This window comes from Coregonus lavaretus (genome assembly GCF_964263955.1).
Source record: "Coregonus lavaretus genome assembly, chromosome: 21".
NCBI lineage: Eukaryota > Metazoa > Chordata > Actinopteri > Salmoniformes > Salmonidae > Coregonus > Coregonus lavaretus.
Genome location: NC_140008.1, coordinates 20,428,838 through 20,454,756, shown reverse-complemented (window position 1 = coordinate 20,454,756; position 25,919 = coordinate 20,428,838). Strand labels below are relative to the sequence as shown.

At 43.1% G+C, this 25,919-nt stretch overlaps 1 protein-coding gene across 1 annotated transcript in view; it reads right to left on the bottom strand.

Moving 5' to 3' along the window:
- The window catches only part of LOC311149247 (glypican-1-like), a 96,420-nt gene extending 87,115 nt beyond the window's left edge, over window positions 1–9,305 (bottom strand). The window contains exon 1 of the mRNA XM_084186338.1: window positions 8,680–9,305. Within this exon, the coding sequence (XP_084042464.1) occupies window positions 8,680–8,836 (157 nt within the window). The 5' untranslated portion in view covers window positions 8,837–9,305. The remainder of the gene's footprint in view (window positions 1–8,679) is intronic.
- Window positions 9,306–25,919: the final 16,614 nt, after the last annotated feature.

Sequence of the window (25,919 nt, the reverse complement as noted above, 5' to 3'; positions counted from 1 at the left end):
ACTTTATTGAGTCCCTAGCATGAAGCACAGATCATGCGGCTTCATTCATAAAACAGACTAGCACTAATCAAGAGACCCACATCAAACACTAGCAGATTAACTTATTTTAGCTTCATTTGGAGAGCAGATGGATCATTGGACATGCAGAGACAGTGAAGGAGAAAGAGACACAGACTACGAATAGCATTCAACATTACAGATGAAGAGAGAGGTAGGGATGGAACGCAGTGGTGGTCAGTGCCATTTAAGATGAGGGAGGACAATTTTTTTTTTCATGAGCATGGCCTTATTTCTATTACAGCATATTGGATGACTCTCATTCATATTCCATTCACCCAGTTCAATGTAACAGCGATAGGTTTAGGGTACTACATGATACTCACATTTTCCCTATACCCATCATGAGGTTGCTACAATTGCAAGGCGACAGACAGTGACACATGGACAGACGGTGACATTCAATACCGCCTTGCACACTCTTGCCTGCATCTAGCTGATATAGGGTGTAATCATTAGTCCAACAGTTGCAAACGAGAGTTTCTATTGGAAAAAATCAGGTATGTTTATCCCCGTTTTGTTCCGTTTGCTTCCATTTAAGAAACGTTTTTCAACAGAATCGGTGGAATGAATACACCCCTGATCACGCGTAAACACAGTTCACTTTCATAGCAGCCACATTTTATTCCTTCTCGCATCTATGCGCTCTCCTCCTCTCCTTGTCCCTTCGCTTGTGGACTTCAATGCACAATACATCAGCTGTATGTGACCAGGCGAAAAAACTTTCCAAGCCAAACCGCTACAAACAGCTTGCATCATTGTCACCATATTAGCGTCACAGTCAGCATAGCTAATAGAACTAACGCGTTAGTAAACCTGCTACAATCATGCAGTAACGTAAGTGTACAGTCAGTAAGTAGTTACACCGGCGGGCCCCGGTGGCAATACATTTGTAATACCAAAAGCTTACCTTGACTTGGAAGAGTTCCAGTGTCGTGTTGGATAGTCATAGCCAGCAAGCTAACATAGCATCCCTCTGTTTGAGCAGGGTGTTTCAGTAGGCTAAACTAGCTAGCTGCATTTGCTAGCTAAGTAAGTGAAACTGAAAGTGAATTTTTTTTACTAAATCTCTCTCCATTTCTCTCTTGCTTCTCCTTCATTTTGGAAGAAATTAATTTGTTAAAAACTGTTCAACTATTGTCTTTCTCTGAGTCAACTACTCACCACATTTTATACACTGCAGTGCTAGCTAGCTGTAGCTTATGCTTTCAGTACTAGATTAATTCTCTGATCCTTTGACTGGGTGGACAACATGTCAGTTCATGCTGCAAGAGCTCTGATAGGCTGGAGGACATCCTCCGGAAGTTGTCATAACTACTGTGTAAGTCTATGGAAGGGGGTGAGAACTATGAGCTTCCTAGGTTTTGTATTGAAGTCAATATAACCAGAGGAGACAGAAGCTAGCTGTCCTCCGGCTACACCATGGTGCTACCTACAGAGTGCTTTTGAGGCTACTGTAGACCTTCTTTGCAAAATAGTGTGTTTTAATCAATTGTTTGGTGACGTGATAATATTTAGTATAGTTTTATCTCAAAAGGTTAACTTTACTGTTTTACTATTTTAATTTTTATGAAATTCACTGAGGATGGTCCTCCCCTTCCATCAGTGGCTCCTCAGAGGAGGAACGCAGGTGCGAGAGGAGAGCATAAAACTGGGAAGCGAGATTACAGGAGGAACAAACCCACTGGGCACACCACGTCATTTCAACGTGGAAATATGGGTAATTTTTGGTTGATTTCAACCTTTATTCACCCACTCAAAAAGACAGTCAGACGTTTGTTGAATTCCCAATGTGTTATCACTACGCTTTCAACCATCTTAAAGCACAATCAAATTACAATGGAAAAACAATGTCAGATTTTTGGTTTAGTTGTTATCTAAATGTGTTATCACTGCATTTTCAACCATTTAAAAGCACAACAAAGTTCAAATGGGAATACAATGTCAGATATTTTGTATTTATACAACAACTTAACACTATGGCAGGTGAGCTCAGGTTATAATTCACCTGCATGACACAGTGCACTCACAGCCATCCATCCATTTAGTGAACCAACCGCATGGCACAGATTTATTTTTAAAGCCCCTGCAGCAAGAAACAACAACAGTGTGATAAGGTTTTCTATGCACAGCTGCACTGTATGAACGGTTGAGTGAGCAGCTGATCTCTGACGGGTGTTCTTCTGCTAGACGATGGACAGCATTGATTGCCTCCCTGACACATGGAAGATCCTCCACCATACCAAGCAGCTACAGGAGGAGGAGGAAACACTACTGTATGTGTGCTGAAAGTGTACACAGACGCTGCTCTAGGACTGCTCACTTCTGTGTTAGGAATGTATCAATGACAGTATCTACACTGAAAACAAATATAAAATGCAACATGCAAAGTGTTGTTCCCATGTTTAATGAGCTGAAATAAAAGATCCCAGAAATGTTCCATAAGCACAAAAAGCTTATTTCTTTCAAATGTTTTGCACACATTTGTTTACAACCCTGTTAGTGAGCATTTCTCCTTTGCCATTATAATAGATCCACATGACAGGTGTGGCATAACAAGAATCTGATTAAACAGCATGATCATTACACAGGTGCACCTTGTGTTGGGGACAATAAAAAGCCACTCTAAAATGTGCAGTTTTGTCACACAACACAATACCACAGATATCTCAAGTTTTGAGGGAGCGTGCAATTGGCATGCTGACTGCAGGAATGTCCACCAGAGCTGTTGCCAGATGATTTAATGTTAATTTCTCTACCAAGCCACCTCCAACATAGTTTTTGAGAATTTGGCAGTACGTACAACCGGCCTCACAACCGCAGACCACGTGTATGGCGTTGTGTGGGCAAGCAGTTTGCTGATGTCAACATTGTGAACAGAGTGCCCCATGGTGGCGGTGGGGTTATAGTATGGGCAGGCATACACTACGGACAAACACAATAGCATTTTATCGATGGCAATTTGAATGCACCAAATTACCGTGACGAGACCCTGACGAGACCCTGAGGCCCATTGTGCGGCCCATTTTTTAAAGGTATCTGTGACCAGAAGATGCATATCTGTACTCCCAATCATGTGAAATCCATAGATTAGGGCCTAATGAATTTATTTCAATTAGCTGATTTCCTTATATTAATTGTAACTCAGTAAAATCAATGAAATTGTTGCGTTTATATTGGCATTCAGTATAGCTGTAATCGTAGTGTTATTTCCTAAAAGTATGAAATGCTAAAGGGCACTCAATTTCTCAGTATACAAACACACAGGGAGAGAGGAAAAACTGTAGACCAAGGGCAAATATCAATGCTTTAGAGGGGAGAGGAGTGTGTGTGTGAAAGAAGAGAGTAAAGAGGAGACAAAAACAAAGTCAACCATTGGACACATTAGTTTCCATAGATATTCTACTTATCACTGTAATATTTCTCTGTCTGGAGTGTTAGGCAGCTGAGAAACTCAGAAGACATCCCGGGTGTTGGAGGAGAATGTTTCATTTAGGGCTAATTTGCCAAACAAAATCCATTAACATTCAGTACAAGGCGTTCAGCTCTCTCATGTTTCCCACAGTGGATGTGATGGAAGGCATTGGCTCTGGGAACACTATGATGAGTAGAGGGTGCCATCATGGCACTGACAGAGTACGAGACAACGATCGCCCTGTCGATCCCTGTCACTTCCTTCCCCTTCAGATTACTTCCCTCCCAGGCTTCACTCTCAATGCTAAACTAATTGGGGGAGGAGGGAAAAACTCTATTAATATTGACTGAGTGCTAATGAAAGGGCTGCGATCTGGTTTCCCTGTAAATTATTCAAAAACTTTTACATTTGCTCAATCTCAGTGCATCAATTGACTGTGATGAAGACACACGGGGTAGGCCTACAGTGAATAATGATAAGCGGCCGAAAGAGCACAGCCAAACAAGAGTAACTGCCAAACCTCAACTGAATCTAGACGCGCAAACGGAACCTGGCCTGAAGCCAAACCAGCACCAGCTCATCAGCACTGACAACGCAACACTCTCATAATGTTTATTTAACACTCTGCACATAATGCATAGGAGTTAAGGACCAACTAATGGGAACCACAGGTATGATATGCTTATGTGTTTATTATTTAATTTCTGACCAATAGTTATTCTCAGTAGCAGTGAAAAGCAGAGCCAGTATATTGCTGTGGCTCAGGTGAAAAGCAGCTTTCATGGTTCCTCGTCAGAGAGAGATTCATTACCCAGCAGAGCTCAGGGGCCTGAGAAACTCCTCTCTTTATCACACCAGTGATTAAGTCTAATGATTTCTGCAGGGAAAGGTAGCTGCTGGGAGTCGGGGACAGGCTACAAGGCTGATGTTGAGTCTCACTGTGTAGCAGTTGGGGAAGCGAGAACTCACATTGGCTTGCTGAACACAGTGCGACTGTAACAAGAATAGTTTTCAGATGTCTTCCTCAGTGAATGCAACTGAAGTAGATGAAAGTAAACAATGTAAAGAAACATCTAAAAACATGTGGGACTGTCCGACCCATTCATTATAATATCAGGGTTGTATCTGGAGGCTGACTTCAATGGTCGTCTGATGACTAATCGTGGTCTCTGGGAGGGAGGCAGCAGTCTGAAGGCCCAGCTGGAACACTTGCATATTTTATGTAGTTTATTTAAGTGATAATGCCCAAGAAGCCGGTGTTTGGAGGATATATTGGCATGGGTGTTGTTAAGCCCAAGACAAAGTCGATATATTGTGCCAATATATCCTTCAAACACCGGCTTCGAGGGCATTATCACTTTTATACAACGGGTTACCAACATATTCAAATAATGATTGACATATTTTCATTAAAACATTATTTTGATGAATTTATTCATACTATTTCATCCTTCCACAAGATATATTCTCGACACAAATCTAGGGTTGCTACCCAAACCGGCTGGTCGTTCGTTCTATCAGTTTGGTTGCCAGAGACGCGACCAAGTCATTCAGTCTTCTTGTTCTGTATCTAAGGATACAACCCAGTCATTCGTTCCAAATGTTCCATTGCTATATTGGCTGGCAACATTATTTTCCCTTGCTTGCTAGCTAGCCAACTACGGCTAACTTACAGTCACGTCAAACAGTGCAGCCAGAATAACAACGAAGAAGCTGCATTGGCATAAGCTGTTTTCTAGTAACATTTATTTGGATACATCCATAACAATGAGCTGTATCGTTGTATCGATTTCAGCTGGCATAGAAAATGTGCTCTCTCGTCAGGACACTGTTGTTCAGAGGAGCTAGCCAACAACACAGCTAACACAATCACTTCAAACTGAAGCTGGAAAGACTTCAAACTAGCTGCACTTCGTTTCGTTTTACCTGTTTTCTATTGATAGTTATTTGTATATATCCATAAAAATTATGCTAATTAATGATTTTGACTGGCTGAGAAACGCTGCCTACCTGTCTGTCTCATCCCGACAGGTTCATTACTATGGTACAGCTGGAGAGCAAATTTTAATATTGAAACAATGGTGCAAATGTCGGTGAGACAGACAGCAAGGTTTATACAAATCTCCGCTGTTGAAAACAAAATATTAGTCTAAAAGAAATGTGAGATAATGTCTAGATCAAGTTTATAAATTGCCTTGTTGGGCTGATGAGACAGTGGATTGCGAAGTCAGATGGAAAATAGGCATTGTAGCGTCATAGATTTAGCCAGCGGTAATTTGTGGAATACACACCGCCACTCTCCCGAGTGGCGCAGTGGTCTAAGGCACTGCATCACAGTGCTAACTGTGCCACTAGAGATCCTGGTTCGAATCCAGGCTCTGTCGCAGCCGGCCGCGACCGGGAGACTCATGGGCGGCGCACAATTGGCCCAGCGTCGTCCAGGGTAGGGGAGGGAATGGCCGGAAGGGATGTAGCTCAGTTGATAGAGCATGGTGTTTGCAACGCCAGGGTTGTGGGTTCGATTCCCACGGGGGGGCAGTATAAAAAAATATGTATTCACTAACTGTAAGTCGCTCTGGATAAGAGCGTCTGCTAAATGACTAAAATGTAAAATGTAAAAAAAATGGAATGCGGTTTTAACCAAACAGCATTCTGGATTAGATCCACCCATTTTATAACTCATGTTTTATGAGTTCGTTTTCACAACACTGGCACAACACAGAACATGCCCTGACACAGGTGAGGCATGGAGAAATCTGGTCATGGAGTCATGAACCCACTTCCGTACAACCCGACGTCTGTCATATGAGTACATGGGTGTGTCCACAGAAAATGACACTGGCAATCCATGTTCATTCATGAAATATCCTCCCTGGGAGAGGTGTTACATTTCAGTAGGATTTAAACGCACACTCATACACTGAGTGCACAAAACATTAAGAACACCTGCTCTTTCCATGACATAGACTGACCAGGTGAACGCAATGATCCCTTATTGATGTCACTTGTTAAATCCAGATTGAAGGGGAGGAGACAGTTTAAAGAAGGCGGGTGCAATTCAATATTAGGAAGGTCTTCTTAATGTTTTGTACACTCAGTGTATAGCTTCCACCTGAATGGAGCATCCATTGAACAGTGAACAATGAGGGACTCTTGTCAGCTGGGTGTTGCTACAGTCATCGCAGATGTTAGTAAGAATAAATACATAGATCAGGCAAAATTACACACAGCGAACTTCATTTACATTTCGCACAACATAGATCAGTATCTACAGGACATATTTGCTTTTTATCCAGTATACTGTCACATACAAGGAAGTAAGGTGTAAAACGATTTCTTAACTGATTGATATAGAAGATATAAAGGATCTCATCTCCTGGACATTATGAAAAACTACTATCTATATCCAATCCTGAGCTGCAACCAGTGCTTTGTTTTGCAGATAAAAAATTAAAAAAATAAGACAGACCTTGAATGATTCTCACTAGGAATATCCTATGTTTCCCCTTGCTTTCACAATATCATTGAGACTGAATGAAGTGACCTTCAAATTCCCTGCAGAACCCACTGACAATCCCCCTACTACCTTCTTGGCTTTGTGTACATAATACACAGTCAACAGGAGACTCAGAAACCTATTACAACTCGGCAATAATGCAAAGGTGCGTGTGTTTGTGTGTGTGTGCATGAGTGTGTGTGCACCCACATGCATGTGTATGTGCGTACTTATACATGAGTGTGTATGAGTTATGGATAATACAACAAAGAGTCCACTATAAAGGATGGATGCTTCAAAGGCTGACATTGGCCACTAATCACCATGACAGAAAATGATGCGTTGCATTGGGAACAGGCTAAAACAGATGCTGGATGTGAAAACTGTTCTTCTGATGCATCTTCATCTCCAAGGCTGTTTTGATAACCCATCCTGGAATATTAACTGTCTACTACTCACTCAATGTCAGATTGAATGTCAGATTATAGATATAACATACATTTCAGTAATTTAGCATACTGTGTGTGTGTGTGTTTCTCAGTTATCCATATAAATCACAATCTTTTAAGAGATTCTGGTTATGGGCATCAAGCCATGACATCACATCATGACACTATTCAATATGATTATGTGATGACATCTTTGCTGATGGACTGTTTGTGCAGATGAGGCAGTTAAGAGGGAGGCCTTGTCTAATGGAGAGGAGCATTGGGAACAGAAGTCCAAAGGTTAAAGGAACAGGCAGGACAATTAAGAGTGTACCTAAATACAATTAGCATACAAATGGTTAATAGTTTTTTTAAAATACTGTATTGAATATTGAGCCTGAAATAGAATGTAAGTCCTACCATACTTTGCCTCTTAGTTATACCATGCTTTCTTTTATCTGACTGAAAACAAGTGATGCACTTGCAGGTAATAAGCCACGTGTCAAACTCATTCCACGGAGGGCCGAGTATCTGTGGGTTTTCGCTCCTCCCTTGTACTTGATTGATGAATTAAGGTCACTAATTGGTAAAGAACTCCCCTCACCTGGTTGTCTAGGTCTTAATTGAAAGGGAAAAAAACTAAAACCTGCAGGCACTATGCCCTTCATGGAATGAGTTTGACACCCCTGTAGTAGGCCTACTGATAATTATGGGTTTTGTATTCTCTTTGTGTACACTCTTAGAAAAAAAGGTGCTATCTAGAACCTAAAATGCTTATTCGGCTGTCCCCATAGGAGAAACCTTTAAATAACTATTTTTGGTTCCAGGTATAACCCATTTGGGTTACATTGGGTTTTACATTGAAACCAAAAGGGTTCTACATGGAACCAAAAATGGTTCTGCTATGGGGACAGCCGGAGAACCCTTTTGGAAACCTTTTTTTTAAGAGTGTACCACATCTAAAAGTCATACATTGATACCAGGCCCTGGCCTATGTGAAGACACCAGAGCACTTTGAGAACCTATTTTCAGATGAAGTGTGCAACTTCGGGGCTTCATCAAGTTAGCTGCACATGGAGATTGTGCTAGAAGGCTGTAGGTAAATACAGTAGCCTACAACAGCCGACCACTCACCTCCATATTGCCCTCAATCGTGTCTTATGCTCATGATTTAAATGTTTTACACTGGAAGCCAAAATGATACAAAATTGTTAATACTTTTTTTTATTAAATAGTTGCTTGAAAAGGGTAATATTGTGGCTAGAAAATGCGCCGTTACTTACCAGATATCTCTGTCTGTGGCACCCCGTTGAGGGTGAAGCCTTTCCCGCTGTAGAACTGTCGGACATCTGAACAGCTCCGGGCTTTACTGCTCCCATTGTCCGCGGACAACGGGATCGCGGATAGACAAAGGAATAGGAGAGTCTGTAGAAAACCCATACTGACAACCAAACAGCAAGGTGTAGATCAAAGAGAACGAATCGAGGCAGTTAAAAGAAGTCCCACAAAGCCTCTTATGACATCCAACCGTCAGATAAAGCCTCCCTTGGCGGTGTATCTCGCTTTGGCGCGGAGGATACAGCTGGAAACACCAGCTGAGCAATCTGTCAGCGCTCCCCGGAGTCCTGTGACGACGCTGTGACTGTCAAGATGAGTAAGTCCTCGCAGTGGTGAGTCTACTAGGTAGAACGGCTCACAAATAAAAATCTAATTAATTACTGTAACACGTGTTATCCAAATCCACAAATAAACGGAATAAAACGTAGAAAATAAAAGTTCTGATACTGTCAGTGAACATTCACAGTAGTCTTGGATGAAACTGTATGGAACAGGTGAACTCTGCAAATAACGGAGATGTGTCAGGGAGAATAGCCCGAGTGTTGTGAGCTGAGCACGTAGCACAGCCGGTATAGGATTGGAATCGCGCTGGGATACTCCGGCATGCTGAGCTGCTGTTTTGGTGCCGCCCCGCGGAGAACAGAGGATGGCACCACCTGCAGGCCAGTGCGCTTCTGTCTGCAGGTGCAGTCCTATTATATTACGATTTATCTTTCTTCCAGAGCCAATCATAACCTATTTGTTTGGTGAAAAATAAGTGTATAATTCTAGAAAATCTCTCGAGATTTCGCGTTATGGAGATGAGCTCAAATGCATTTACTGTTGGCTCTTGAAAAATCCACATCATCTCTAGGCTACTGGATGGGATAGAGATGTAGGGTCTTTAAATAATAATAAGCCATTTAGCAGACGCTTTTATCCAAAGCGACTTACAGTCATGCGTGCATACATTTTTAGGTATAGGTGGTCCCGGGGATCGAACCCACTACCCTGGCGTTACAAGCGCCATGCTCTACCAATTGAGCTACAGAGGACCTTTATTTGAATACCCTGCAGGATAACTTTCTTTCAATGCAGGAAATGTAAAACTTGGAGTGTATTTGAGGTTTAAAAAGGCCTCTGATGTTTGGAATTTCCACTTTGGAATTTCAGACTTGATTTTCCCTTACAAAAAATGTATTAACCCCTACAAAAATGTCCATTAATTATAATCCACGTAATAATTCCGATTTTCTGTTGCTGCAGAATTATTTTCCTGCTGTAGCATACTGGCTCAAATCTAGATCCTACATCTGTACCATGACCACAATAGGACAATACTCTCTGTTCATCTGTTTGAGTTCCGTGCATAATAAATTTTTTAGGCCCAGGTGCGCACAAAACACAATTACAAAACTCACATAATTGCACCGAACGAAGTGTCTTCATTCATTCTCTACACACATTCTCACTGACATAGGCCTACTGTACTGTACACACTAATTTCCAAGCAGATAATCCGACTGTGTGAAATGTATTCCTTAGGCAAACCTGGACTCCGTGGAAGACGTAGCATAGTAAAGGTAAATCCTGGACATTCCAATTAATATGATAGATTACGTTTCGTATGGTATGTATTCATTTGTGGATGTCCAGGTTAGGGTTAGGCTTAGCTAACATGCTAAGTAGTTAAAAAGTGTTAAGTTGTTGCAAAGTAGCTAAAGTTGTCCATGATGAGATTTGAACATGCAACCTTTGGGTTGCTAGACATTCGCATTTAATGCCCACCTATCCATCCCAACCAACCAACCAACCAACCACCTTAATTTAATTTTTGCCTTAAGTAACCTTCTGTTTTATGTAACCATACCAAACGTAACATATCATACTAATTTGAGTGTCGGATTTACATTTACTCTGTAATGTCTAGTCTATGAGACCAGGCTACGTAGCCCTACAAAGCCAGACAGTTAGAAGACAGAAAGGGCAAGGCATTGATATCTGTCAGTGAAAGGCTCTTGGCAGAGTTCCCTCCCTCTCTCGCTCTCTCTGACTGAGAGTGGCAGCCACATTTTGAGTGTACCCATGCCAGGAGGTTGTTACTACTAGTTACTACAGCCACAAGGTCAAAATTGGCTATATTGTAAAAATTTATGAAAACAAAAACTTTTGCTTTTTCAAGGTTAGGGTTAGGCATAAGGTTAGCAGTGTGGTTAAGGTTAGGGTTAAGGTTAGGTTTAAAATCAGATTTTAAGAAGAGAAATTGTATAAATAGGCAGGGTTTAGCCATAATTATGACTTTGTGCCTGTAGTAACTAGAGACGAACATGCCAGGAAGTAAAAGCAGGAAGTGTACCCTTCAATCTGTGCTGTGATTTGTTGAGTCAAATCAACTGACATTACAAAAAATACATTCTATTGCATGAGCCACATCAGTTTGCATAATTTGAATGAACATTCTACATTTCCATGGCAATCCAGCATCAGTTGAAATAACATTCCAAAATACCATGGAAATTATTGCATCACAATACCAGGCAGTCATTGCGAGTGTACCCTTGAGTTTATCAGTCAAATTGCCAGGGTTAGAGCTTCCAAGCCCGTTTTTATTCATTCTATTTCTATGGGTTGATATATAGGAGGAAGGTGGAATTGTCGGATGTGGCAGGGCTTGCAGACTATAACGGATTACAAAGGAAAACCAAGCCGCGAGAAGCCCAGTGACACAGAACTCCCAAACGAGCTAAATGCTTTTTATGCTCGCTTCAAGGAAAACAACACTGAGTCCTGCTTGAAAGCCCCTGTTGTTCCAGATGACTGCGTGATCTCGCTCTCCGTGGCCGATGTGAATACAACTTTTAAACAGGTTAACACTTGCAAAGACTCCGGGACAGACAGAATACCAGGGCGTGTTCTCAGAGCATGCTCAGACCAGCTGTCAAGTGTCTTCCAAAGCTCATCACCAAGCTCGGGACCCTGGGACTGAACACCTCCCTCTGCAACTGGATCCTGGACTTCCTGATGGGTCAGCCCCAGGTGATGAGGGTAGGCAACAACACCTCTGCCATGCCGACCCTCAACACGGGGGCCCCTAAGGAATGCATGCTTAGTCCCATCCTGTACTCCCTGTTCACCCACAACTGCATGGCCACGCACGACTCCAACACCATCATCAAGTTTTCTGAAGACACAACGGTGGTAGGCCTGATCACCGACGGCGATGAGACAGCCTACAGGGAGGAGGTCAGATACTTGGCAGTGTGGTGCCATGACAACAACCTCTCCATCAATGTCAGTAAGACCAAGGAGCTGATCGTGGACTACACATCGACGGACTTCAAGTTCCTTGGCGTCCACATCACTAAGGACTTAACGTGGTCCACACACACACACAGTCTTGAAAAGGGCATGACAGCCCCTCTTCCCCCTCAGGAGGCTGAAAAGATTTGGCATGGGCCCTCGGATCCTCAAAAAGGTTCTACAACTGCACCACCGAGAGCATCTTAACTAGCTGCATCACCGCTCGGTATGGCTAATGCACCGCCCTCGACCGCAAATCGATCCAGAGGGTGGTGCGGAAGGCCCAGTACATCACTGGGGCCGAGCTCCCTGCCATCCAGGACCTCCATATCAAGCGGTGTCAGAGGAAAGCCTGAAAAATTGCCAAAGACTCCAGCCAACCAAGCCATAAACTGTTCACTCTGCTACCATCCGGCAAACGGTACCAGAGCAGCGGATCTCAGATCAACAAGCTCTCCTACAGGAGACAGCTTCTACCCCCAAGCCATAAGACTGCTAAATGGCCATAAGACTGCTAAATAGTTAATTAAATGGTTACACGGACTGATGACCTATCTTGCACTGACTCTATGCACACTCACAAGACTATACACTGAGTATACCAAACATTAGGAGCACCCCCCCCCCCCCCCCCCTCCCCCCTTTTGCCCTCAGAACAGCCCCAATTCGTCGGGGCATGGACTCTACAAGGTGCCGAAAGCGTTCCATGTACCTGGCACCTACTATCATATCCCGTTCAAAGTCACTTACATTTTGTCTTCCCATTCACCCTCTGAATGGCACACATACACAATCTATGTCTCAATTGTCTCAAGGCTTAAAAATTTTCCTTTAACCTGTCTCCTCCCATTAATCTACACTGATTGAAGTGGATTTAATAAGTGGTATCAATAAGAGGCAGCAGAGGGAGGACAGGCAGCAGAGGGAGGAGCTTCCGGTAGAGGGCAGGTATACAAGATGGCGTATTGAATACACAGCGGTAAAAATCACCTCAAGATAAAAACATAATATTCAATTTCAGTAAGTTATACTAAATATTAACATTTCATATATTCGAGGGTAATAATATTCAATCTGGATAATAACACAAAACAAATTATAAGGCTAGATAAATGTATCAACAAATATTACAACAACACGCAACACCCAAACATGACGGAAGATAAACGAGGAGAATCAATCTCCAAGAGAAAACGCGACTCCTCGGCTGATACAGATGATTTATGCTTTTCACCACTTGGACTGGTAAGTGTGGAAAGCGACTTGTTGAAATCGATAAATGACAAACTGGGCATACTAGAGTTGGTCAGTAATGATGTAAAGGAGTTGAAGGTGAGTCTTGAAATGAGTGACTGAAAAGCTGCGATAATGGAGAGCGATACAAAAAAACTAAAAGGGACAGTCACTAGGATGGAAACGGACGTTAAGGAACTTAAAAAGGAGAACAACTTTCTGAGAGAAGCCTTACTAGACATACAAACTAGATCGATGAGAGAAAATCTAGTACTTACGGGTATCCAGGAAAAAGAGGGAGAGATTACAGAAAAAATAGTGAAGGACTTCTTTCTTACAGCGCTTCAAATTCCACTCGAGGCTGTCGACAAAATCCAACTCGAACGTGTACACCGTTTCGGACAAAGAGGACAGAGATATGAGCATCCAATCGTTGCCAAATTAGCTTTTTTTAAGGATAAAGTAATGGTTAAAAGCCTAGGTAAAAGACTTGCTGGCACGAAAATAGGCATGAATGATCAGTTCCCGAGGGAGATTGCAGAACGGCGCGAAGTTCTGTACCCAATCTTCAAGGAAAATAGATCAAAAGGGAAGCGTGTTTGCTCTTGTTGTCGATAAACTGCATATTGACAACCAAATGTTCCGCAACACAAAGACTATTCCATGGCTATTCTGAAAGTTCTAATAGAGGAGTCGAATAATGGAACACCCAATACTAGCCATGGTAGGGATTGTAATAATAAAGCACATTTATAGTAGGTATAGTATTTTATAAAGGGAAAAGACGGTATTACAAGAAAAGATAACAAGCAAAATAATACATCTTCAAATACAACTAAATTAGAACACAAGTACTCAATCAACATAGTGGAGATAAAAACATATGTGTGGATGAATTGTGATGGAAGGTGTGGTGTGCGTTTTTGTGTTTGAATAAGTGTGGCTTTAAGTGATTGAGAAAGGAAATGGTTGCATATCCCAGAACCAACGTGTGTCTGTGAGCAGGGGTTGTGAGAGAGAGCTTTCAATTTTGTGCAGATGAGGGATATACATTTTAAAATATAGAATACATCTAATATATATTTTTAAATTGTCCTATCATGATGGAACGATCCCCAACCCTATATCCTAGATACCCACCTGAGCGACCCATATACCAAAGAGAAGTCCCCATATGTTTTATGGACCTGCTGTGAGTTGACTATATGCAGCCAAAACAGAAAAATTAATGCAGTCAGAGACCTACTTGAGCAGCACCGCCCCCTCAAGATTCTGAGCCTGCCTGGCAGGGTTGGTCCTACAAAGCCAGAGCCCCCTGTTGGGAGAGCATAATATACAAGGAAATTCTCAAAGCTGCAAATGAGAACCTTGACGACCTTGTACCTAGCCGGTGGGGATTCCGGTGGGGTACCCCCACCCAGGTAGTGGCAGTGCTGGCAAAACTGGCAGCAGTAACCCAAGGGGAGGGGGTCACACTCAGACAATCAGAGAGGGGGCTTATCATTGTGACCCAGGTGGCACAAAATAATCAAAGGTCTGACTGCACAGAGATGCTTGGGAAAAATGGTTACAACGGGGGACCAGAGTGTTTGTGTCTCTGGTGAAGAGGGTGGATCTGATCTCCATCACCTAGGACTTGACATATATTAAATAGATTAATCAAATCTCACATTGTTGTCAATTTTTGCTCAATCTTGCATGCTTTCTCAAACAGCTGTAACTGTATATGCATTCGTATATGCATTCGTAAATCAGGTCCTTTCTTGAGTTGGGCTCTGGGATGTAACAACCGTTGAGCATCTGATTTTATGGTTGATTGTGGAGGAAAGGGGTTGAGTGTGTTAGAGTATGTGTGTGTGTGTTTATCCCACATCTGTTGCAAGGGGGATAAGGAGTTAGGGAGAATATAGGATGACCCACAATAATTGCTTGTCAAAAATGTAATGTAATACAATGGCAATCCGGGTTATAGCTTAAAATCCTACGTATGAACTGCCAACATTATTACGCATATTAATTGATAATGCTGGAAAATAAGATATGCAAGATATTTGAATAGATATATATTTTTAAATAGCTATATATATATATATATATATATATATATATATATACACACTGCCGATTTTGCAGGTTTACCTACTTACAAAGCATTACAAAAATCCAGAAAATAACATTGTATGATTTTTAAGTAATTCATTTGCATTTTATTGCATGACATAAGTATTTGATACATCAGAAAAGCAGAACTTAATATTTGGTACAGAAACCTTTGTTTGCAATTACAGAGATCATACGTTTCCTGTAGGTCTTGACCAGGTTTGCACACACTGCAGCAGGGATTTTGGCCCACTCCTCCATACAGACCTTCTCCAGATCCTTCAGGTTTTGGGGCTGTCGCTGGGCAATACTGACTTTCAGCTCCCTCCAAAGATTTTCTATTGGGTTCAGGTCTGGAGACTGGCTAGGCCACTCCAGGACCTTGAGATGCTTCTTACGGAGCCACTCCTTAGTTGCCCTGGCTGTGTGTTTCGGGTCGTTGTCATGCTGGAAGACCCAGCCACGACCCATCTTCAATGCTCTTACTGAGGGAAGGAGGTTGTTGGCCAAGATCTCGCGATACATGGCCCCATCCATCCTCCCCTCAATACGGTGCAGTCGTCCTGTCCCCTTTGCAGAAAAGCATCTCCAAAGAATGATGTTTCCACCTCTATGCTTCACGGTTGGGATGGTGTTATTGGGGTTGTACTCATCCTTCTTCTTCCTCCAAACACGGCGAGTGGAGTTTAGACCAAAAAGCTCTATTTTTGTCTCATCAGACCACATGACCTTCTCCCATTCCTCCTCTGGATCATCCAGATGGTCATTGGCAAACTTCAGACGGGCCTGGACATGCGCTGGCTTGAGCAGGGGGACCTTGCGTGCGCTGCAGGATTTTAATCCATGACGGCGTAGTGTGTTACTAATGGTTTTCTTTGAGACTGTGGTCCCAGCTCTCTTCAGGTCATTGACCAGGTCCTGCCGTGTAGTTCTGGGCTGATCCCTCACCTTCCTCATGATCATTGATGCCCCACAAGGTGAGAACTTGCATGGGATCCCAGACCGAGGGTGATTGACTGTCATCTTGAACTTCTTCCATTTTTTAATAATTGCGCCAACAGTTGTTGCCTTCTCACCAAGCTGCTTGCCTATTGTCCTGTATCCCATCCCAGCCTTGTGCAGGTCTACAATTGTATCCCTGATGTCCTTACACAGCTCTCTGGTCTTGGCCATTGTGGAGAGGTTGGAGTCTGTTTGATTGAGTGTGTGGACAGGTTTCTTTTATACAGGTAACGAGTTCAAACAGGTGCAGTTTATACAGGTCATGAGTGGAGAACAGGAGGGCTTCTTAAAGAAAAACTAACAGGTCTGTGAGAGCCGGAATTCTTACTGGTTGGTAGGTGATCAAATACTTATGTCATGCAATAAAATGAAAATTATTTACCTAAAAATCATACAATGTGATTTTCTGGATTTTTGTTTTAGATTCCGTCTCTCACATTTGAAGTGTACCTATGATAAAAATTACAGACCTCTACATGCTTTGTAAGTAGGAAAACCTGCAAAATCGGCAGTGTATCAAATACTTGTTCTCCCCACTGTATGTATATATGTACAGTTGAAGTCCGAAGTTTACATACACCTTAGCCAAATACATTTAAACTCAGTTTTTCACAATTCCTGACATTTAATCCTAGTAACAATTCCCTGTCTTAGGTCAGTTAGGATCACCATTTTATATTAAGAATGTGAAATGTCAGAATAATAGTAGAGAGAATGATTTATTTCAGCTTTTATTTTTTGTTCATCACATTCCCAGTGGGTCAGAAGTTTACATATACTCAATTAGTATTTGGTTGCTTTTATATTGTTTAACTTGGGTCAAACGTTTCGGGTAGCCTTCCACAAGCTTCCCACAATAAGTTGGGTGAATTTTGGCCCATTCCTCCTGACAGAGCTGGTGTAACTGAATCAGGTTTGTAGGCCTCCTTGCTCGCACACGCTTTTTCAGTTCTGCCCACACATTTTCTATAGGATTGAGGTCAGGGCTTTGTGATGGCCACTCCAATACCTTGACTTTGTTGTCCTTAAGCCATTTTGCCACAACTTTGGAAGTATGCTTGGGGTCATCGTCCATTTGGAAGACCCATTTGCGACCAAGCTTTAACTTCCTGACTGATGTCTTGATATGTTGCTTCAATATATCCACATCATTTTCCTTCCTCATGATGCCATCTATTTTGTGAAGTGCACCAGTCCCTGCTGCAGCAAAGCACCCCCACAGCATGATGCTGCCACCCCCGTGCTTCACGGTTGGGATGGTGTTCTTCGGCTTGCAAGCCCCCCTTTTTCCTCCAAACACAACGATGGTCATTATGGCCAAACAGTTCTATATTTTTCTTTCATCAGACCAGAGGACATTTCTCCAAAAAGTACGATTTTTGTCCCCATGTGCAGTTGCAAACCGTAGTCTGGCTTTTTTTATGGTGGATTTGGAGCAGTGGCAGGTTATGCCGATATAGGACTAGTTGTACTATGGATATAGATACTTTTGTACCTGTTTCCTCCAGCATCTTCACAAGGTCATTTGCTGTTGTTCTGGGATTGATTTGCACTTTTCGCACCAAAGTACGTTCATCTCTAGGAGACAGAATGCGTCTCCTTCCTGAGCGGTTTGACGGCTGCGTGGTCCCAGGGTGTTTATCCTTGAATACTATTGTTTGTACAGATGAACGTGGTACCTTTAGGCGTTTGGAATTTGCTCCCAGGGATGAACCAGACTGGTGGAGGTCTACCATATATTTTTTGAGGTCTTGGCTGATTTCTTTCATAGAAAGTGCAGTTGCTCTTAACGTTTTGTATTCTCAGTGTATATACACACTATACACACACTCACTCACACACATACACACACACATTTACACTCATAATTTGCTGCTGCTACTCTGTTCTTTATTTTACTCGTATTATTATCTATCCTGATCCCTAGTCACTTTACCCTGCCTCTGCATATTGATCTGGTACTGGTACTCCTGTATATACAGTGAGGGGAAAAAAGTATTTGATCCCCTGCTGATTTTGTACGTTTGCCCACTGACAAAGACATGATCAGTCTTTCATTTTAATGGTAGGTTTATTTGAACAGTGAGAGACAGAATAACAACAAAAAAATCCAGAAAAACGCATGTCAAAAATGTTATAAATTGATTTGCATTTTAATTAGGGAAATAAGTATTTGACCCCCTCTCAATCAGAAAGATTTCTGGCTCCCAGGTATCTTTTATACAGGTAACGAGCTGAGATTAGGAGCACACTCTTAAAGGGAGTGCTTCTAACCTCAGCTTGTTACCTGTATAAAAGACACTTGTCCACAGAAGCAATCAATCAATCAGATTCCAAACTCTCCACCATGGCCAAGACCAAAGAGCTCTCCAAGGATGTCAGGGACAATATTGTAGACCTACACAAGGCTGGAATGGGCTACAAGACCATCGCCAAGCAGCTTGGTGAGAAGGTGACAACAGTTGGTGTGATTATTCGCAAATGGAAGAAACACAAAATAACTGTCAATCTTCCTCGGCCTGGGGCTCCATGCAAGATCTCACCTCGTGGAGTTGCAATGATCATGAGAACGGTGAGGAATCAGCCCAGAACTACACAGGAGGATCTTGTCAATGATCTCAAGGCAGCTGGGACCATAGTCACCAAGAAAACAATTGGTAACACACTACGCCGTGGACTGAAATCCTGCAGAGCCCGCAAGGTCCCCCTGCTCAAGAAAGCACATATACAGGGCTGTCTGAAGTTTGCCAATGAACATCTGAATGATTCAGAGGAGAACTGGGTAAAAGTGTTGTGGTCAGATGAGACCAAAATCGAGCTCTTTGGCATCAACTCAACTCGCCTTGTTTGGAGGAGGAGGAATGCTGCCTATGACCCCAAGAACACCATCCCCACCGTCAAACATGGAGGTGGAAACATTATGCTTTGGGGGTGTTTTTCTGCTAAGGGGACAGGACAACTTCACCTTATCAAAGGGACGATGTACGGGGCCATGTACCGTCAAATCTTGGGTGAGAACCTCCTTCCCTCAGCCAGGGCATTGAAAATGGGTCGTGGATGGGTATTCCAGCATGACAATGACCCAAAACACAGGCAACGGCAACAAAGGAGTGGCTCAAGAATAAGCACATTAAGATCCTGGAGTGGCCTAGCCAGTCTCCAGACCTTAATCCCATAGAAAATCTGTGGAGGGAACTGAAGGTTCGAGTTGCCAAACGTCAGCCTCGAAACCTTAATGACTTGGAGAAGATTTGCAAAGAGGAGTGGGACAAAAACCTCCTGAGTGGTGCAGTGGTCTAAGGCACTGCATCGCAGTGCTAGCTGTGCTACTAGAGATCCTGGTTCGAATCCAGGCTCTGTCGTAGCCGGCCGCGACCGGGAGACCCATGGGGAGGCGCACAATTGTCCCAGCGTCGTCCAGGGTAGGGGAGGGAATGGCTGGCAGGGAGGTAGCTCAGTTGGTAGAGCATGGCGTTTGCAATGCCAGGGTTGTGGGTTCGATTCCCATGGGGGGCCAGTATGAAAAAATAAAATAAAATAAATAATAATGTATGCACTCACTAACTGTAAGTCGCTCTGGATAAGAGCGTCTGCTAAATGACGTAAAAGGTAAAGGACAAAATCCCTCCTGAGATGTGTGCAAACCTGGTGGCCAACTACAAGAAACGTCTGACCTCTGTGATTGCCAACAATGGTTTTGCCACCAAGTACTAAGTCATGTTTTGCAGAGGGGTCAAATACTTACTTCCCTCATTAACATTTACATTTACGTCATTTAGCAGACGCTCTTATCCAGAGCGACTTACAAATTGGTGCATTCACCTTATGTGGGAATTAAAATGCAAATCAATTTCTAACATTTTTTACATGTGTTTTTCTGGATTTTGTTGTTGTTATTCTGTCTCTCACTGTTCAAATAAACCTACCATTAAAATTATAGACTTACAGTGGGGAGAACAAGTATTTGACACACTGCCGATTTTGCAGGTTTTCCTACTTACAAAGCATGTAGAGGTCTGTAATTTTTATCATAGGTACACTTCAACTGTGAGAGACGGAATCTAAAACACAAATCCAGAAAATCACATTGTATGATTTTGAAGTAAATTATTTGCATTGTATTGCATGACATAAGTATTTGATCACCTACCAACCAGTAAGAATTCCAGCTCTCACAGACCTGTTAGTTTTTCTTTAAGAAGCCCTCCTGTTCTTCACTCATTACCTGTATTAACTGCACCTGTTTGAACTCGTTACCTGTATAAAAGAAACCTGTCCACACACTCAGTCAAACAGACTCCAACCTCTCCACAATGGCCAAGACCAGAGAGCTGTGTAAGGACATCAGGGATAAAATTTTAGACCTGCACAAGGCTGGGATGGGCTACAGGACAATAGGCAAGCAGCTTGGTGAGAAGGCAACAACTGTTGGCGCAATTATTAAAAAATGGAAGAAGTTCAAGATGACGGTCAATCACACTCGGTCTGGGGCTCCATGCAAGATCTCACCTCGTGGGGCATCAATGATCATGAGGAAGGTGAGGGGTCAGCCCAGAACTACACGACAGGACCTGGTCAATGACCTGAAGAGAGCTGGGACCACAGTCTCAAAGAAAACCATTAGTAACACACTACGCCGTCATGGATTAAAATCCTGCAGCGCACGCAAGGTCCCCCTGCTCAAGCCAGCGCATGTCCAGGCCCGTCTGAAGTTTGCCAATGACCATCTGGATGATCCAGAGGAGAAATGGGAGAAGGTCATGTGGTCTGATGATACAAAAATAGAGCTTTTTGGTCTAAACTCCACTCGCCATGTTTGGAGGAAGAAGAAGGATGAGTACAACCCCAAGAACACCATCCCAACCGTGAAGCATGGAGGTGGAAACATCATTCTTTGGGGATGCTTTTCTGCAAAGGGGACAGGACGACTGCACCGTATTGAGGGGAGGATGGATGGGGCCATGTATCGCGAGATCTTGGCCAACAACCTCCTTCCCTCAGTAAGAGCATTGAAGATGGGTCATGGCTGGGTCTTCCAGCATGACAACGACCCGAAACACACAGCCAGGGCAACTAAGGAGTGGCTCCGTAAGAAGCATCTCAAGGTCCTGGAGTGGCCTAGCCAGTCTCCAGACCTGAACCCAATAGAAAATCTTTGGAGGGAGCTGAAAGTCCGTATTGCCCAGCGACAGCCCCGAAACCTGAAGGATCTGGAGAAGGTCTGTATGGAGGAGTGGGCCAAAATCCCTGCTGCAGTGTGTGCAAACCTGGTCAAGACCTACAGGAAACGTATGATCTCTGTAATTGCAATCAAAGGTTTCTCTACCAAGAGAGCCGGAATTCTTACTGGTTGGTAGGTGATCAAATACTTATGTCATGCAATAAAATGCAAATTAATTACTTTAAAATCATACATTGTGATTTTCTGGATTTTTGTTTTAGATTCCGTCTCTCACAGTTGAAGTGTACCTATGATAAAAATTACAGACCTCTACATGCTTTGTAAGTAGGAAAACCTGCAAAATCGGCAGTGTATCAAATACTTGTTCTCCCCACTGTATAATGTCTTTGTCAGTGGGCAAACGTACAAAATCAGCAGGGGATCAAATACTTTTTCCCTCACGGTAGCTGCATTCTTGTGAATTTTATTACTCTTGTGTTACTATTTAGTTTTTTTGTTTTTTAACTCTGCATCTTTGGGAAGGGCTAGTAAGTAAGCATTTCACAGTAAAGTCTACACCCGTTGTATTTGGTGCATGTGACAAATACAATTACATTTTTTTGATTTGATTTTGATCAGCCCCATAGTCTCATTTCTGAGCTTAATGGAGCAGAAGAGTTAAATTACAGAGCATGCCTCACATGCATGGATGCATAAATGTATGCTGCATAACACCAGAAGTTGCCTCAGTAGGCATTTTTTTGCAGTTGCCTTTATAGGGACCTGCTGCTGTGGTTTTGATGTGCGTATGAGTGTTTTTCTCTGTTCTCAGCTTCTATTCATGCCATTCAAGTAAAAAAAATTACCATGAGAAACATCCTTCCCACTGGACACAGACGTCATATCAACGTCAAGTTTTTATTTATATATGGTTGAGTTGTCAGATAACATTTTTACATTACATTTACATTTTAGTCATTTAGCAGACGCTCTTATCCAGAACGACGTACAGGAGCGATTAGGGTTAAGTGCCTTTTTCAAGGGCACATCGACAGCTTTCTCACCTAGTCTGCTCAGGGATTAGAACCAGCGACCTTTCGGTTACTGGGCACAACGCTCTTAACCACTAAGCTACCTGCCGCCCAGATAACGTGAATTAATGTGTAATCAACATAAAATGTCAATATGTCATTGGATTTAGGTTTAAAGTTGGGTGAAAAAAATACCAAATTGCCCTATGTTGATGACTTTTTTCTAATTCAGTCAGTTTTCCATGTTGATTCAATGTCATCACATATAATTTTTTTGTTGAAATGACATGGAAATAACATTGATTCAGAGTTGGGTACATTTACATTTACATTTTAGTCATTTAGCAGACGCTCTTATCCAGAGCGACTTACAGTTAGCACATACATTATTATTATTATTTTTTTTTTTTTTTTTTTTTATCAAACCCACAACCCTGGCGTTGCAAACGCCATGCTCTACCAACTGAGCTACATCCCCTGCCGGCCATTCCCTCCCCTACCCTGGACGACGCTGGGCCAATTGTGCGCCGCCCCATGGGTCTCCCGGTCGCGGCCGGCTACGACAGAGCCTGAATTTGAACCAGGATCTCTAGTGGCACAGCTAGCACTGCGATGCAGTGCCTTAGACCACTGCGCCACTCGGGAGACTGTAGATTTCTTTCTAAATGTAATCCGTTACAGATACTAGTTACTAGTCCTAAATTGTAATCAGTAATATAATTTCTGGTTTACCCAAACTCAATAATGTAATCTGATGACTTTCCACTTAAGAGGCATTAGAAGAAGACAAAAAGGATCAAACAAACACATTTGGTGTGTCATCATAGTGGTCTCTGACATGTGGTCAACAACTTAAACCTGCACCTTTTTTCACTGCTGAAATGTATTTTTCCTTTCTACATCCTTTCTAAATGTAAAAGTAATCCAAGAAGTAATCATCTAGTTTTTCAAAAGTATCTGTAATCTGATTACAATATTTTTGTTGGTAACGTAACTGATTACAGGTCGTTTTTTTTGTTAATCAGGTTACATGTAACTGATTACATGTACTGTTTACATGTAATCAGTTATTCCCTAACCCTGTTCCCAACATTCCTCTCCCTCTCTGTCAGGCCTTTATCCGGCTGGACGGCTCCAGGTCCAGAGTGAGACCATGGCAATATCATATTGGGCTTGTTATATGGAATCATCCCTTTTTTTAAATTGTACTTTTTACCCCTTTTTCGTGATATCCAATTGGTAGTTACAGTCTTGTCCCATCGCTGCAACTCCCATACGGACTCGGGAGAGGCGAAAGTCGAGAGCCATACGTCCTCCAAAACACGACCCTGCCAAGCCGCACTGCTCGCTTAATCCGGAAGCCAGCCACACCAATGTGTCGGAGGAAACACCCTACAACTGGCGACCGAAGTCAGCGCGCATGTGCCCGGCCCTCACAAGGAGTCGCTAGAGCGCGATGGGACAAGGACATCCCGGCCGACCAAACCCTCCCCTAATCCGGATGATGCTGGGCCAATTGTGCGCCGCCTCATGGGTCTCCTGGTCGCGGTTGGCTGCGACACAGCCTGGGATCGAACCCGGTGCAGTGCCTTAGACCGCTGCGCCACTCGGGAGGCCCCTGGAATTATACTTTTAACGCTTGATTTGTTGTTGTGTGATCCATCAGAATTTGGATTTTAAACAGTACACTTTCAGCACCAATTTTGCTCCCATTTTGAACCAGATTTATCAAGGAGTTTTTGGCTTCAGGCCCAGGTCTATCAGTGTGAATCCCAGTAGTCTGGGAGATCTCCACTAAAGCCCCGAGCCCTCCTTACCGTTCCTCCATGACGGATGACCTCTCATGCTCCACTGTCCCCCAGGGCAGGCTGCTAACCTCAGTCCATCCCCTCACTGCTAAGACACCGAATTACCAACACACATTTGATGGATGAGCACCAATTGAACTGAATGAACAGGGCATCTGTGAGGCTTAACCATCTACAGGGTATATGTGCAGATTGTATGAATGCACGCACTCACACACATGCACAAACCCACACATTTATGCACTGCTTAAGACTACACAGAGATGAAAGGGGGGGGGGGGGGGGGATAGAGTGACGTTGAAGATAGATATGGAATCAACACATCTACATACTGTATAGGCTTTGCGTGTGTTTCTGTGGCTCTGTGTGTTGTGCATTCCTGCAGCGTGGTGATGACAGTCTTGGTGCTGGAGGACAGGGCTCAGGTCAGAGGGGGCTGGAATGGGCTGTGCTGTGGGGTAGAGGGGGCTACAGACCTCTGGGTCTGGCTCTCCGCTCTGCCTCTGTCTGGCAGAGAGAGGTCCTGGAATAGCTCTGTGCTGCTGGCCTGGCAGAGAGAGGCAGCTGGGCCGTTAGCTCCGCTGATCCCCACCTCTCCCTGACTGGAGAAATCCCTGCTATTAATGGAACGTTATTAGAGAGCACCATGAGACTATATCAGCATTAGAAAGTGTGAACCTGTTATAGAAAACTGAATTCAATAGGCTAATGAAGCTGAGCCAACATGAACTATTGGACCTGGCCTGGACAGGACAGTAGGTGATTTTGGCCACGCTCCAGGTCCAGCCATGGTGTCACAGAAATCAGATGTTAGGATAACCTCTTGAGATGAAGCATTGTCATAAATCAATTTACTTTTTTTCTGCCATTGCGTGTTTCATAATAAACCGTTTATAAGTCGGATCGGATTTCACCTTCGAGATTCAAGGTTTTTGTAGCATTTGGTGAATTTGATCAAACTTGGGTAACTTATATACTTGTCAGACCACGCACAGTTGCACTTTGACCTACTCTACGCTTGTGAAACCAGCATTCTGTCTGTCTCTCCTTGTGGTGTGGGTTTTGCCTCACCGGTTACTTGGTATTCAGAGAGAGATGTATTTATTATCCAGCCGGGCCTGGCAGTGATTGGCTGCAGCTTGTGTGGCTTGGCAGCAGCCGTTGCCAATCCAATCACAGTAATCCGGTGAAGGGCCAGAGGGCAATGAGCAGCGGCAGCCTGCCCAGCCCAGTCCTGCCCAGCCTAGCCCAGCTTAGCTCAAAAGGCACAAAGTGGCAGAAACAACACAGACATGCACTGTTTGGCAAATCAATGCAGAATCACCAGCACAGTACTGGAAATATACTGTAGAAAATCCCCTTGTTTGAGAAGGGAATTTTCCCTGATACTCTCGTCCTACAAGATTCAACTTCCTTTATCAATATTCATATCAATACTGCAAGGGCACTGTCTCATAGCACAGTGTTTCCTAACTCCAGTCCTCCAGTACCACCAACAGAACCAGGGTTTGATCATTAGTTAAATAATGTGTGCTTGTCTGTGGCTACAACAAACATGTGCTGTTTGGGGT